The sequence below is a fragment of the Zootoca vivipara genome, chromosome 2 (genome assembly GCF_965207765.1).
Source record: "Zootoca vivipara chromosome 2, rZooViv2.hap1.1, whole genome shotgun sequence".
Taxonomy (NCBI): domain Eukaryota; kingdom Metazoa; phylum Chordata; class Lepidosauria; order Squamata; family Lacertidae; genus Zootoca; species Zootoca vivipara.
This window is the reverse complement of record NC_142584.1, coordinates 102,093,427-102,109,777: the sequence shown is the minus strand read 5'-3', so window position 1 is coordinate 102,109,777 and position 16,351 is coordinate 102,093,427. Positions and strand designations below refer to the sequence as shown.

Here is a 16,351-nt window from a genome sequence, read left to right as displayed (position 1 = left end):
TCTAATGTTTTCCAAATAGACCATTGTTCCTCTTGCCATGATTTCTTCTGAGATGAAGATAAGCCCAGGGCCAGCCCTTTGATTAGGCAGAGTGTTGCAGTTGCCTCAGGAGGCAGCTGCTAATGAGTGGGGACAAGATTTGTAAGACAGAGCTGTTCATATCACATGGCTTGCCTTGCATCCACTATACTAAATAAAAAAATCCTTCCAGTAGCACCTTGGAGACCAACTAAGTTTGTCATACGGTAGGGATGAGCTTTCGTGTGCATGCACACTTCTTCAGATACACTGAAACAGAAGTCACCAGACCCTTATGTATAGTCAGAGGGTGGGGAGGGGTATTACTCAGAAGGGTGGTGGGAATTTTTCTGTAATAAAACAGCTACTTTGAGATCTTGTATAGAATGTCCTGGGAGATTGAAATGTTCTCCTACTGGTTTCTCTGTCTTGTGATTCCTGATGTCAGATTTATGTCCATTTATCCTTTGGCGTAGGGTTTGGCCTGTTTGTCCAATATAGAGAGCTGAAGGGCACCGTTGGCATTTGATGGCATACACAATGTTAGAAGATGAGCAATTAAATAGTCCTGAGATGGTATGTTTGATGTTGTTGGGGCCAGTGATGGTGTTGTCCGGGTGTATGTGGCAGCAAAGTTGGCATCTGGGTTTATTGCATTACCATCAGAATTTCAGAAACAGACTGGAAAGAGAAGTTTCTGAATTGCAACTCATCACCAAGCTTAAAACCATGGAGAGACCTGGTCTGAATAAGGACACTGGATTCTTATCTCATTATACATGATCAAGCTTTCTTTAGCACCTCAGCCCTTGCTTTTTCCTGCAAGACCAATTGCAGTCGTTAACAGTCATCAACAGGTTTACCACTTCTATCAGCCAATCACCTATTCCCACCACCCTTCTGAGTAATACTCCTCCCCACCCTCTGACTATACATAAGGGTCTGGTGACTTCTGTTTCAGTGCATCTGAAGAAGTGTGCATGCACACAAAAGCTCCTACCTATGACAAACTTAGTTGGTCTCTAAGGTGCTACTGGAATGATTTTTTTATTTTGTTTTGACTGCATCAGACCAACATGGCTACCTACCTGTAACATCCACTCTACTAGTTTGCTGCCTGCAAGAGGACACTATTTCTTCTTCAGTGTTGATATAAGAGTCAAGCACCAGCCCAGCCCACTTCTGTGCATGAAATAAGTGGGACTGCCCTCATTTTGCCCTTCACCTCAGGTGGCAAAATGTCTTGGGTCATCCTGGATAAACTTAAAAATACTTCCAAGTCCCCTAAGTTTTCAAAGTATGCTGAGCACACAGGAACCCTACAGTTTAAACAGGTTTTACAATATTCAGTTGTTTCTTCCATTACCTGACCAGGTGTTCATTTCTCCAAGAGGAAGTGATGACTCCATTTCCAATATGGACCCAATTTATTCATTGGTGATGCAACCCATTGAAGAGTGCTCTCACCCAAAGCAATTCCTTGGCAGGCATTATTATGTAGCAATAAGTGTTGCTTGCTTGATTTAGCATTTATATTAAACTGCTCCGTGCTGTTCGCCTGAAGAGTGGCAAAGCCACAAGAGGAAGCAGATAAACGTACAACTTGCATGTGCTATTTTCTATGTATAGATGCAAATTTATGAATTGACAACACGTCTCACCATTGCAGGGAAGACGGAGGCCCCATTTGCCCATTTAAAACACTCTCATGCCACTGAGCATTCATGGCTTCCCCCAAAGGATTCCTGATAAGCATAATTCGTTAAGGGTGGGGGAAATCGTTTGGAGGCCCCTCCATTCCCTTCACAGACCTACAATCCACAGAGTGATTTAAGAATCAACTCCTCTTCCCAGGGAACTCTGGGAACTGTAGCTTTGTGAGGGGAATAGAGGTCTCCAGACAATTCTCAGCCGTAGGTGCCAAGTTCCGAATTGAAAGATCCCAACATGCGTAGAAGCGACTTCCGATGCTGCTATGCCCATTTCCAAAATGTCCGCAGCGCCAGAAGTCGCTTCTATGCACTTCTGAACATGCGTAGAAGCGACTTCTGGCGCCGCGGACATTTTGGAAATGGGCACAGCAGCATCGGAAGATCGCTTCGACGCATGTCCGGAAGTGCGTAGAAGCGGCTTCCGGTGCCGGTGCGGCACCAGAAGAACATGGCCGCCAGCAGGAGCTCCATAATCCGGGGGGAATACGGGGTATTTTGCCATTCGGGACACCTGCGGGAAACGGTAAGAAAATACGGGGGTTTCCCGGGAAAAACGGGGTACTTGGCAGCTATGTTCTCAGCACCCACCACAAATACAGTTCTCAGGATCTGTGGGGAGGGGGAAGCCATGGCTGCTTAAAGTGGCATGATACTGCTTTAAATGCGTAGTGTGGATGGGGCCTGTGGCTGCCCTCTGTGCCTGCTTGATCTGATGTCTAGGTGCTAATTGTTCAAGGCCCCCTCCTGCCCCTTCTTATGGTTCTTGAAACCAGAGGTGGTCCGGACAACCCTTCAAACAGAGCTGCCTCTGTGATGCCCTCAAGCAGGGCTCCATGAAAGGGCAGCAGCAATTGAAAGTGCTGGTGCCACAGTGGAGGAGCATGTACAGTGGAGGAGGCTATGCATAAGTCAAATATTAATAGGAGGCGGCTGGGTGACTTGTTGGCAACAGGTCAAGATTAAGCAAAGATTTCCTAAGTGGATGCAGTTCAGTTTCAAAATGGGGGAAAGTGTTCTAAAATGTCGTGTGGCTTAGATGATTTCACTGTATTTCAAAACATTATTCCTTAGTTTGAGAAGACGTGTTTTATCCTCCGCAGCTTTAATGCCTTCCTGCAGTGTTACACCCATCGAGTTCAAGAGAACTTATTCCCAGTTAAGTATGCATAACAATACAGCCATCTGGTGCAACCCTTCACATGTTTACTTATAAATATGTTCCAGTGCATTCAGTGGGGCTCGCCCCTAGATAGGATTGCAATCTGAAATGTAATACCCACAAGTTGGTTGGCTTCTCTTCGCTGGCGTGGCCTAATTACAAGTTGTGACATGGAAAATGAAGCATGCAAATTCCTCAGTTCTGTCTGGGCCCTGTGGAGAGCCTATACAGTGGTACCTCTACTTACAAATAACTCTACTTACGAATTTTTCTACTTACAAATGGAGCTCCGTCCGCCATCTTGGATGCGGTTTAGATAGGATTTTTTCTACTTACGAATTTTTAGATAGGGTTGCTTCGATTTATGAATTTTTTCTTCCAATGCATTCCTATGGGATTCGACTTACACATTTTTTTCGACTTACAAATGTGTGTTCGGAATGCATTAAATTCGTAAGTAGAGGTACCACTGTATACGGTATCATATTTCATAAACCTTTTGCAGTGAAAATTGCAGGGGGGAGGGGAACATTCACAGACATTCATAATGTTGTTTCCACATTGTCCTTTCTGAGGTACCAAGTTGCTTTGAATCTTCATGAGCTCCTCCTCCATCCTTGGCGAGCTTTACGCCATCTTCTTATTCTCTGCTGTGCCACGGACTGAATTGTGGAATTCTAGAAGAAGTTTTGACAGTTTCCTGGGCCTATCAAGAGTGATGAAGTGCCCACATTTCTCCAACATATTCACTTGAGAGGCAGGGATGGCTTTGGCTAACATTTCCGCTCCGGAAGGATCCATCACCTATATAACAAAACAATGTGTGCATTGTTTTAATTTTTTATTTTTTTTATTAAAGATTTCTTAGTTTACAAAAATATGTGTCTTTTTTCTCAAGTTGTGTTTTCTACAGATCAGTTTCATATGTTGTGAGACATTAGTGTCGCATGCAGAATTAGGTTGGGAAGAAAAGAGGGGGGAGGAGGGGGAGGGGGCCATACTTTTATTCTTCTACTTGATGCATGTGTGGGGTTTTGTGTGTCAGCATCACTTGGGTGGGTTCTCTGACTATTCGCTTGTTGTATTACTTTGGGGGTAGAGAGGTTTGGGGTGGCCTAGGGTGTGGTTGGTTGCCTTTGGTTGGCTGTAGTGATAGCGTATTTGTTTATGTGTGTGAGTGTGGGGTGTGGATTTTTGGATCAGGCTAGCCAGATTGATTTGTACGCCGTCGGTGAATTCTTGTTGTTGTCTTGCTGGGTTATGTATGTAAAGAGCAGGCATCCCCAAACTTCCGCCCTCCAGATGTTTTGGACTACAATTCCCATCTTCCCCGACCACTGGTCCTGTTAGCTAGGGATCATGGGAGTTGTAGGCCAAAACATCTGGAGGGCCACAGTTTGGGGATGCCTGGTAAAGAGGAACCATACCGGAGTGTAGGCATCTTCTTCTATTTGTCCCTGTGTCAGTTTCAGTTTATTGGTTAGTTTTTCTAATAAGGCTGTTTCCCATACTATTTGACACCATTGGTCCATGTCTACTCTCTCCAGTGTCTGGCTATGATGCTTCAGGCTGCTGAGAGTCGGTGGGTTATGAGCTCTTAACGATGTGAGTAGGCATTATTATCTTGGAAGATGTTCAGTAGGGCCAGTTCTGGGGTGACTTCTAATATTTGCTTAGTTATTTTGCATATTTCTTGTATGACTGATGTCCGGAAGAGTTGGATTTTGGGGCATTCCCACCACAGTGGAGGTATGTGCCTGTGGAAGTGCAGCCTCTCCAGCATTTTGGTGCATAGCTGCCAAGTATCCCGTATCCGCCGGGAAAACCCCTTTTTTCTTACTGTTTCCCGGCGGTATCCCGTTTGGCGATAAATCCCGGCATTCTCCCTTAAATTCGCTTCTTCCCGGCGGCCATTTTTCTGGTGCCGCTTTGCCCTTCTATGGGCACCAGAAAATGGCGCCGCCGGCGCCGGAAGTCGCTTCCGCGCATGACCGGAAGTTGCGTGACGTGACTTCCGGTGGCGCTTCGCCCTTCTATGGGCATCAGAAAATGGCGGCACCTTTTATGTGTTTCCGGTCATGCGCGGAAGCGACTTCCGGTGCTGGCGCCGGCCATTTTCTGATGCCCATAGGAGGGCGAAGCGCCACCGGAAGTTGCGTCACGCAACTTCCGGTCATGCACGCGCTGCCGATCCCGGATCTTTACGACCCGGACTTGGCAGCTATGTTTTGGTGAGGCTCCTGGGCATATCAGTGCCAGTTTCCATGGTCTTAGGTACCATCTGTATGTGAGTTTCAGGGTGTGTTGCACCCTGTTTGAGGACAGAAATCTCACTGCCCCAGTTCCCGGCTACAACAATCTATATTCATTGGGGGAAATGTAAGGGTCTCTTTGCAAAATCCACAATCTCAACTCCCAGATACTTCCCCTAAGGTTCACCAAATCATATCTCCCTGTAGTCTTGTCAGGGGGCCAGCTGAAAAAGTAACAGGCCTGGGTCCCCTCTTGCCATCTGTGCCCACTACCTTTGGAATTAAAAGGCTGTTGAAACCAAGCAAGTCCTATTTTAAATACAAGAACATAAGGAGAAGCCCTGCTGGATCAGGCCAGTGGTCCATCTGGTCCAGCATCCTGTTCTCACAATGGCCAACAAAGTGCCTATGGGAAGCCCACAATCAAGAACCTAAGCACAAAAGCACTCCAAGCAGCAGCCATCAAGGCAGAGTGCAGCCAATATGGATAGTAGCCCTTGATAGCATAGTGATTCAGCCAGGGAAGCTGAGCAATTCCCTAACTGAACTACACTGCAGGAGACCAGTTCAGCACCATTTCATGAACAGTTCTCGCATTTTGTTACATCTGTCTAACTCTACCTACAAATACATCTTGCTTTGTCCCTTCCTTATGCTTACACTTCCAGAAATTATTGGACACAGTCCATAAAAGTAAAGGGACCCCTGACCATTAGGTCCAGTCGTGACCGACTCTGGGGTTGCGTGCTCATCTCGCATTATTGGCCGAGGGAGTCGACGTACAGCTTCCAGGTCATGTGGCCAGCATGACAAAGCCGCTTCTGGCGAACCAGAGCAGCACACGGAAACGCCGTTTACCTTCCCGCTGTAGCGATACCTATTTATCTACTTGCACTTTGACGTGCTTTCGAACTGCTAGGTGGGCAGGAGCTGGGACCAAGCAACGGGAGCTCACCCCGTCACAGGGATTCGAACCGCCGACCTTCTGATCGGCAAGCCCTAGGCTCTGTTGTTTAACCCACAGTGCCACCTGCTTGCTAATTTATTTGGCGTTAAATACACTTGTATATCATTTCCATTAAAAAAATCCTTGAAAGTAAAACGGGCTGTCAATTTCATACCCGCTCTCCGCAGTTCCCCCCCCCCCCGAGGCCATGTCAATATGATGACCTAAATCTTTAGCCCAGTGTGTCATTGCTGATTTAACCAGTTAGCTTACCTTGTCCTCCCTTCCCCAGATGATTTGCGCTGGAGCCCTGATCTTGCTCATGCTGTCATACAAGATGTACCTCGACTCCATGCTGGACATGTCTAAAAAGCCTTTTCCAAGAAAGAAGCAGAGTTAGGCCTGATTCTATTTCCAGGCTTGTGCCCTGAAGTTAGGTGTGCGTCTATTTTGCAGCAGAAGATAAACCCAGAAGCCCAGCAACCACCTTCAAACCATTTTGAATCATCAGAGGGTCACTTTGCATGTCTTCTTGGAAACACAGGGCCACCTCCACACATGAATGTCCTATCTTAATGCTGTGTGCATTATCCCTTATCATTGGCCATGCTAGCTGAGGCTGATGGGAGTTGGAGTGTTAATGAGGGCCAGTGTGGTGTAGTGGTTAAGAGCGGTAGACTCGTAATCTGGGGAACCGGGTTTGATTCTCCACTCCTCCACATGCAGCTGCTGAGTGACCCTGGGCTAGTCACACTTCTTTGAAGTCTCTCGGCCCCACTCACCTCACAGAGTGTTTGTTGTGGGGGAGGAAGGGAAAGGAGAATGTTAGCCGCTTTGAGACTCCTTCGGGTAGTGATAAAGCGGGATATCTTCTTCTTCTTCTTAATGACATCTGGAGGGTTTTTTTTTAATATTTGGGTTTACAGTATTTACAAATACGCAAGGTGGGGCAGATTTTGGTCTTTCGAATTTCAGCAGAGCCCTGCACAAGGTCAAAATTCACCCCCCCACACACACACCTCTCACCTTCTGTTGCAATGCCCTGCAGCGCCCCCTAGGCTTGGCGCCCGGTGCAGCAGAACCAATTGCACTGCCCTCAATCTGCCTCTGCGCAAGGCAACATTCACACCATACATTTAACGAACTCCTAGACCGCTTTCACAGTCATGGCTTCCCCTTATAGAATCCTGGGAACTGTAGTTTGCTAAGGGTGCAGTGGAGGCTAGTCGATTGGAGCAAGTGGGGCACTGACATCCAATCTGCCTTCTTCTAGCGCCCACCTACCTGCCTGCTTCCTTACAACCAGTCCAGAGGGTGGCACCCGCTATCAGCTTCCTTCACCTTAAGTCTCAGCACTGTCCTTGTAGAACTCAAGCAGGGAGGAGGGAAGGGGCAAAACTAGAATTAGTTGGCCGGTTGGCTCTGGCTCCACCTACTGTTGGCCTCCTGCCTAACGCTCTACTTATCCCAACGGACACCACCCTCTGCTGACTTCACAGACCTACAACTCACAGCATCCTTAATAAACTACAGTTCCCAGGACTTTCCCCTGACTGTTACCTGAAGGAGCGTCTCCACACACACACACCCCCATCGTTCTGCGCCGGACACTGAGGTCCAGTACCGAGGGCCTTCTGGCGGTTCCCTCGTTGCGAGAAGCCGAGTTGCAGGGAACCAGGCAGAGGGCCTTCTCGGTGGTGGCGCCCGCCCTGTGGAACGCCCTCCCATCAGATGTCAAAGAAAAAAACAGCTACCAGATTTTTAGAAGACATCTGAAGGCAGCCCTGTTTAGGGAGGCTTTTGATGTTTAATAGATTATTGTATTTCATTTTTCTGTTGGAAGCCGCCCAGAGTGGCTGGGGAAACCCAGCCAGATGGGCGGGGTATAAATAATAAATTATTATTATTACAACAACAACAACAACAACAACAACAACAATAATAATAATATATTATTTATACCCCGCCCATCTGGCCGGGTTCCCCCAGCCACTCTGGGCGGCTTACAACAAAACATTAAAATACAGAAATCAAACATTAAAAGCTTCCCTAAACAGGGCTGCCTTGAGATGCCTTCTAAAGGTCTGGTAATTGTTGTTCTCTTTGACCTCTGGTGGGAGGGCATTCCACAGGGCGGGCGCCACCACCGAGAAGGCCCTCTGCCTGGTTCCCTGCAAAATATTATTATTATTATTATTATTATTATTATTAAACATGGTACAAGAGTGCTTTAACTGTATGGTGCAGATGCAAGCTAAGCTGATCATAGGTGCAGCCAGACTTCTTCAAGCAGCAAATCTCCTGCCTCAAGACAACAGCTGGGCTGGGCTGCATAACTTTGTTCCATTTATCATATTGATAGGAATCCCAGATCAGCCTCTGTGAAATGCCCCAGGCAGAGCACAGGCAATGCTATTGAACTTACATTTTAAGAAGAACGACTTGTGTGGCCTCCTGTCTTCCAGATAGCCCTTCAGGAGCTAAGGGGGCAAAGAAGAAAAAGAAAAGTAAGAAGGCCTGGAAAGGTTGGCAACCCCTGTAGGCAAAACCAATGGTCTGACCAAAATAAGGCAGCTTCCACGTGTTCCAAGCCAAACTTTTAAGTCTGACTGCACTTGCCCTCTTTTCCTGCCATTTCGCTGTTTATATTGTCTTATGCTCTTCAGGCAAAGTCCTATCCTCTGTAAAGCATCATGCAGATTGATGGCGCTATATAATGAATGAATGGATGGATGAAGTTTCCCAATGCATGTGGGAGAAAGGGATGCGGGAGCTCTCTCCTAATTAGAAGCATAGAAATGTCATCTTGGGAGGGATCCCAAGGGTGGCCTAGAGTGGCTGGGGCAACCCAGCTAGGTGGGTGAGGTAGAACGAAGAAGAAGAAGAAGAAGAGGAGGAGGAGATGTCCAACGCTCTGCAATACAGCAATCACAGCTAAAAACCATAGAATCATAGAATTGTAGAGTTGGAAGAGGCCCTGAGGATCATTGAGCAGTCAGGGACTGTGCTGAGGGGAGCTGCACTGAGGAAGAATGGTGGTAGCCTCCCCCCTCCCCCTCCCCCTCTCCCTGTTCCTGATCCTGAATCTTCCCAGGAGCAGGAGGACAGTATAGATTTGGAACAGTGGTTTGCAGAGGGCCATAGTTCAGAAGGCAGAAGCTGGGAAATACTGGATGGGGAACAGCTAGCAGAAGAAACACTAGGAGAGAGAGTGAGTTAACAGATTCACAGTCTCTGGATAGTATCCACCCACCCACCCCTTCCCCAAAGACATGGAGAGCTCAGAAAGTGTCCGAACAGAAAGCACAGAGACTACAGACTCAGATTACAAGATGTGGGAGTGACGTGAATTAATAGGGACGGAGGGTGGAGTGACCTTAAGTGGGAGCACCGCCATTCTGGTTTGATGCTTTCTTTTGCCCTTCACTGTGTTTATTAAAGAAACTAACTGGTAAGAATTCCTATCGTTTGATCTGCTCATTTACGGCCACGGGGAGGAAGCTGATTCACCGAACCCTGACACTAGCCCAACCCGATGCAATTCAGTAATATGCAGCTGTCCCATACGGGGATCGAACCTGCAACCTTGGCGTTAACAGCACCACGCTCTAAGCAACTGAGCTTAAGAATCCCTGACAAATGAAAAGTTGCAAGTTCACAAAACACAGTCTATTTACCCAGCCTTCTGTTTCAGATTTCATCTCGTGCCTCTCCTGCCTGTACCACCAAACTCTGCAGAAGACAGGCAGGTGGACAAGCTTGCCAAGGTCTGGGATACTGTTACAAACTATTAGGCCAGAGCACTACAATTTTTCAGGGCGCTACCCCTTCACCTGCATGTTTGTACTGCTGGGGTGGTATAAGCCAAGTCTGAGAAAACTTTCTCCCTGTTTTACGGTCAAAGGAACCAGAGGGTTGCTGTGTGAGTTGGTAGATTTCCGCAGCTCCTTCAAACGTTTGATGAACTCATTATCTTCTACATACCGTAGGCCTAAAGAGTTGGGAGAAAATGTGTGGCTTAGAAATGTAGTTACTGGTCAACCGGTTGCTATAAATGGGAGATCTGGTACTACAGAACAGTGCTGAAAGCCCACAATAGTCTTTGCCAACCTGGCCCCATCTAGATGTTGTTGGACCACAACTCCCATCAGCCCCAGGCAGTAAGAGCATGCTGGCAAGGGCTGATTGGAGTTGTAGTCCAGCAATATCTGCCAGGCCAAGTTGGTAATGGCTGGAATAGATGTTGGGACTGGAGTGAGCTAATGGAGCAAGGAATATTGCTGGTGGCTACCTCAATAGTCCTAGCACAGCTGTCAAATGTGGTACGCTATTAATATTAATGTATGTGTTAGGATAATAATTTCAAATTTATGTAAGAATGTATGGGTTAGGTTTTCCCCTGTATATCCTATACAGTATAATAAAGTCCCTGTGTCTCTGAGTCCAGTCCCTGTGTCCCTGTGTCCGCGCTAATGCGCATGTGCCCCACGGACACAGGGACTGGACGAAGAGGTGGGATATACACACGCGTGCGCTCTCTCCCCCCCTCAACCCTCTGCCTTCCGTTCCCCTGCGGTGGCGGACCAAGATGGCGGCATCGGGCTCCAGGGCCGCGGCGGCGGGAGCCCAGTCCGGCTCCCCCCGCCGCCACCGCGGCCCGCGGCCCCAGAGCCCGATGCCGCCATCTTGGTCCGCCACCTCCTCCTCCTGACAACCCTACCTGGCCCGTGGGAGGAGCGGCGGGGCCGCGGCCTTCCCTCCCTCTCTGCGCTCGGCCGCGGGACACGACGGGAGAGCGCTTTGTTTAATTGCATTCCCCGCGCGCCCCGTGGCCGAGCGCAGAAAGGGAGGGAAGGCAGCGGCCCCGTCGCACCTCTAGCGCCCGTTTTCTTAACGGGCTGAATGAGACTAGTTGTATATATTCATATACAGTGGTACCTCGGTTTTCGAAAGCGCCTCAGAAGTCGAACGGCTTCCATTGAGTGTTTCTCAATTTTCTCAATTAAATTTGCAGACCTCCCTTTGCGCCTCAGTTTTTGAACATTTCAGAAGTCAAACAGTCTTCCGGAATGGATTACATTTGAAAACCGAGGTACCACTGTGATCTGTCTGTGAAGAGAAGCTACTCTCTGAGCAGCACTGAGAACAATACACTGTACCTTTTGAACACATTCAAAGCACATTTTTGGCCTCAAAGAATTCTGGGCATGGTAGTTTGTTATGTGCTGCTGGGGATGGGAGCTCTGTGAGGGATAAATTGCAGTGCCCAGGATTCTTTGAGGGGAAGAATGTGCTTTAATAGTATAGGGCTAGTTTCCATATACACTCACACAATCCTTAAGTCAGACAAGCAAGAGGCAATCATCAGTGTTCAATTGCAGCCAGGAATCTGGGATGCAAAGCAAGGCTGCAGAGAGGGTGTGACCTGGGGAGAGTTTTGAGGATGAAATAGAGAGGCCTGGAGTGGGGGTTGCATTTGGTCCCCAGGTCTGACATGCCTGCCTCATAAACTCACCAGGTGGGCAAAGGAGAGACAAGCAAGAGACGTCAGATGGATACCGAGCCGCATAAATACCAGCAATTGTTCCGCCCATGGACATGCCAACCAGGTGGAAAGGCTTTTGGTTCAGGCCAATGCACTCAACAAACTGAAAGAAGAAGCATGGGGTTAGGCGGAAAGTTAAAGCGATGATTCTTCAACATCAACTCCGTTGGACTGGTCATGTTGTGCGGATGCCTGATTATCATCTTCCAAAGCAACTATTCTATTCCGAACTTAAAAACGGAAAGCGTTATTATGCCGGTGGTCAACAAAGGAGGTTTAAAGACTTTTTCAAGGCAAATCTAAAAAAAATGTATAAACACCAACAACTGGGAAACACTGGCCTGCGAGCGCTCCAGTTGGAGAACAGCCTTTACCAAAGGTGTCGTGGGCTTTGAAGACACTCAAACTCAGGACGCAAGGGAGAAACATGCTAAGAGGAAGGCACGTTTGGCAAATCCACACCGTGATCAACTCCCACCCGGAAAGCTATGTTCCCACTGTGGAAGGACGTGTGGATCCAGAATTGGACTCACTATTATAACTGTGTTTATGGAAGACAATGTTACTCGGCTACAGGGCCATCTCAAGCAGGTCGGGCGCCGTGGCGCGGAGATCGCTCCGGCGCCCCCGCCCTGGTGGATGGGCGCAATGCACAGCACGGCTTCCACGCAGCTTCGACGCACAGCGCCCTAGCGCCCCACGCCACTGAGACTACCCCTAGAGCCGGGCCTGCTCGGCTACAAGTGATCGCCAAAGCAGAAGAAGAAGGAAAGGTGTCTCTACTGGTTTAAGGAATTCCCCAAGCAAGTCCCTAGCTGCTGCCAATCTGTCAGGGTTTTTTGCGGCTACTCTTGAGTAAAGACGCTCCACGCCTGCTTGTCTTAAGGTGTTTATTATGGTGCATTCTATTTACAGTGCAAAGTCTATGGAAAACATGTCTGCTTAGTCTGAGTCAGAACCTCGCAATGGCTTCTTTCTGTTTCGCGCCCAACATAACAGCTTGGGAACACCAAAGTGCCTCCCTCTTGTCCTACGGGGTGCCGTTTGCCTCAATTCAGGCGTCGGGGGAAAGGGCCGTCCTTCTGAATGCTTTCCTTGCATTTCCTGCCTCTCTGCCTCCCTCCCTGCTCGGAGTGGAGGCTCTTTGACGCTGCTGGAGCCTTGTCCCTCACTCTCTGCTTCCTGCCTCCTGTAATCTGATCCACTGCTTGACTTACTGCTCTGAGAGGAACTCGATCTGTGGAGCAGGGAAATGTTCAAGGAAAGCCATGTCCTTCTGCAGGGACAGGAAAGCTGCAATGCACCCTGAGGGTGAGCAATTGCAAAATCAGCCCCTTGGCTCCAGCTTAAACTTCATCAATCCATATTGGCTCCATACTTCATGAATCGGCGACAGTGACGCCCTTATCAGTCCAGAACCACTTGCTTGCCAGCCTTACCTGGTGTATCATTTTAGCTTGGTTAACTGCCGTGTAGCTTTTTGCCAGCAGGCGAGTGGTTTCTCCATGGCCAGGCATGTCAAGGCAGACCAGGTGGAGGTCCTTAGGAAAGAGCTGGGGAAAGACGGCATCGGAAATGAGACCGAGAATTCAAGGCAACCATAATTGGGCTGGTCATTATCGAAGGGGTGGAGTGGTTGATATGCCGAAATACCATTGCACCCTTTTTCAGCCTATGCTATGGTATAAAGAAACATATACAGTGAGGAAATGTTTGTGTATATTATGGAGTGGGTAGATAGGATTAAGTTAAAAAGGTAGAGCTGCAATGCCTGAGATACAAGATGATGCAAACTATAAGATTTGCCACTTGGTCATCCACTCCCTCTTTATGATATGGTGCCTTTCCCCCCCCCTGGAGCATGCATAGCTGCCAAGTTTTCCCTTTTCTCGCGAGGAAGCCTATTCAGCATAAGGGAAAATCCCTTTAAAAAAAGGGATAACTTGGCAGCTATGGGAGCATGAGGTGGTTGGGCAGCTGAACACCAGACTTAAAATCTAATGTGGCGATCATGCTTCTCCCAACCCAGGAGCAGCCAATGTGATGCCTTCAGGTTGTTACTGGATTACAACTCACCCCATGGGAACATTAGAAGGGAACATCTAGTCCAGCATGCTGTTCTCACAGTGGCCAACCACATGGCTTATGGGACCATCCCTGACTATTGGCCATGGGGTCTGCAGGAGTTGTAGCCCAACAGCAGCTGGGGGACACCAGCTCGTCTCCCTTTGCTAGACCAACAAGCCTGGCCTCACAGCTGTACTTCCACAATTTAGATCCAGGTATGGCTTCTAACACATTGCATCAAGGGTAGGGAAACTATGGCTCCTCCAGATGTTGCTGGAGTAACGTTCCTCTCACCCATTCCATTGGCCATTGCGTCTGGTGCTGATGGGAGTTGGAGTCCAACAGCATCTGGAGGGCCACATGATGCCCCCAACCCCTGCACTACAGAAAGATGAAGATGCTGCTCGTGCTTTACGTCTCACCGGGGAAACTCTGGGGTTGCAGCGCTCATCTCGCTCTATAGGCCGAGGGAGCTGGCATTTGTCCGGGTCATGTGGCCAGCATGACTAAGCCGCTTCTGGCGGACCAGAGCAGCACATGGAAACGCCGTTTTTTACCTTCCCTCCAGAGTGGTACCTATTTATCTACTTGCACTTGACATGCTTTCGAACTGCTAGATTGGCAGGAGCTGGGACCGAGCAACGGGAGCTCACCCCATCGCAGGGATTTGAATTGCCAACCTTCTGATCTGCAAGGCCTAGGCTCTGTGGTTTAGATCACAGCGCCACCCGCATCCCAAAACGTTGGGTATGTTTGGTCATTTCCAACAGTCTCAGAGAAGGCACAAAAGAGACATCCAAGTTGCCTGATTGGAAAAACGGGAACCTACTTTGATGGTGTCTAGCCACATATCTTTGTTGAATGAGAAACCATGAAGCATCAGCATGGATGGCTGGGAGCCTGGTTTCCCTCGGCAGAAGTAACAGAACCTGTAGCCCTCATGTTCAACGAATTTCACCTTTATGCCCCTCTTCAGACGCTTGTACCTAAAAGCACAGAAAGAAGCAAGATGAAGAGACTGGTGGTTCTTCAGAGGAAGCACTTCCAGTTAAAGCGAGGAGTGGAAGGAGCCGCCTAACTCTACCGTAAGGAGAAATTAGTTTTGGTTCGCATTAAAATGCCAACCGGCCTAACTTGTACTTCCTGTACCAATACAGTATGGAATTGAGTTGGAAGGTCATCTGGTCCAAACCCCTGCGATGGAGGAATCACAGCTAAAGAATCCCTTCTTAGTTCATACGTTTACTGTTCTGGCCAAAGATGATGGCAAACTTGTAATAAGCCATAGTTGTTGGCATTTGTCTGTCTTGAGAGGCAACGGAGTGTGCCTCTGGGGGGTGAAGTCCAACCACTATGTTAGCAGCACCCAAGTGGCATCCCTGGGGCACAGATCTGGGCAGAGTGTACAGAGGACCTGGGCTGCCCAGACAACAAGACCCTCCTCTCAGCCTCGCTGATGTGGTCCAAAGGAAAGTAGAGCAATATGTTTGGCTGCAAGAGTTGCTGGAAGGAGGCATGCAAAGCACCATCCAACCATCTTAGGGACTCCACACTTGTGTAGGGTTTCCTCCGTAGCCTTTTCTTCTCCAAAATATATTCCCCAAGGAAAGGGGTAGGGGTAGGGGTAGGATTCAGAGCCAAGGATGAGGGACTCCTGTGTGATCTCTCATCCAGGTTTCATGTTAGACCATGCATGCTGATGCTCGCCTCTTTGACCAAGGCATTACAAGTCACCCCATATATCTCCCTAGGTAAACACTTACCTTATCATGATCCTGAACAATAGTAAAGTCCAGTGGGAATACCACCTGTCAAAGATGATTGAAAAGGTACCCACAAAGAAGAATGCAATCAGCAGCAGCATCTTGACCAGAGTGAAATTCATGCCAACTAGTCAAGGTTCTCTTTACTTGCCTGTGTAGTAAACATTTAGACAACAACAGGAAAGATTAAAGGGGTACAGGTAATAAAAATTACAGCTCAAAATGTTGTTGTTGTTGTTGTTGTTGTATTTATACCCCACCCATCTGGCTGGGTTTCCCTCTCTGGGTGGCTTACAGCACATAAAACATTGTAAAACATTAGACATTAAAAATTTCCCGATACAGGGTTGCCTTCAGATGCCTTCAAACTGAGGTTGAAACACATCTTAAGAGACAGCAGGTAAACAACTCAGTTTCCTTGCCCATAAAGTCCTATCTACTAATAGTGAATTCATTGAGTATCAAAATTTACACAGCCAAAACATAAGAATAACATCATCCATGCACAAGAGGAGGGTAACCCCAGGCTTTGGAAAACACCAAGGCTTGCAGTGTGTGTGTGTGTGAAGAGAGGAGAGATTAAGAAAGGCAGAAAGAAAATAAACCCAAGGGGTGCTGAGCCCGATGAAGGCTGAGCATGTTCCATGGCCAGAAACCACTAAGTATCTGTTGGAGTAAAATAACAGGAAGCTGGGGGAGTGGAAAGGGACACAGCTACCTGGCCAAAAAGCTGCACAGGACCAGCTCACTACAGTCCAACATTCTGTGGCAAGCCCCACTTGTACAATCAAGGGGTTGTATCATCATTCTTTTTTTTTTTAAAAAAAATTATTATTAAAATCATCATTCTGTTGACAGAAGCTGCTTTAATTCAGCAGAAGCACCTGTT

The 16,351-nt window shown here is 48.0% G+C and overlaps 1 protein-coding gene across 1 annotated transcript; it reads right to left on the bottom strand.

Annotated features, from left to right (window-relative positions):
- Positions 1–3,483: 3,483 nt before the first annotated feature.
- LOC118080862 (monoacylglycerol lipase ABHD6-like) lies at positions 3,484–15,668 on the bottom strand. Its single transcript, XM_035106817.3, has 8 exons — positions 15,463–15,668; positions 14,529–14,685; positions 13,072–13,185; positions 11,603–11,735; positions 9,921–10,078; positions 8,513–8,567; positions 6,361–6,461; positions 3,484–3,693 (listed from the first exon to the last, which is right to left on the bottom strand). The coding sequence occupies exons 1-8, from the start codon at positions 15,582–15,584 to the stop codon at positions 3,517–3,519; spliced, it is 1,017 nt and encodes a 338-aa protein (XP_034962708.3). The 5' UTR covers positions 15,585–15,668; the 3' UTR covers positions 3,484–3,516.
- Between the last annotated feature and the right edge of the window lie 683 nt (positions 15,669–16,351).

Excerpts from the sequence above, each read along its gene's own strand:
- LOC118080862 (XM_035106817.3), bottom strand. The coding sequence starts at position 15,584 with ATGAATTTCACTCTGGTCAAGATGCTGCTGCTGATTGCATTCTTCTTT. Across the intron at positions 10,079-11,602 it reads GTCTCTCCTTTGCCCACCTG|GCCTACGGTATGTAGAAGAT; the intron begins GTGAGTTTATGA and ends CCAACTCTTTAG. Across the intron at positions 3,694-6,360 it reads TCTGGGGAAGGGAGGACAAG|GTGATGGATCCTTCCGGAGC; the intron begins GTAAGCTAACTG and ends TTTGTTATATAG.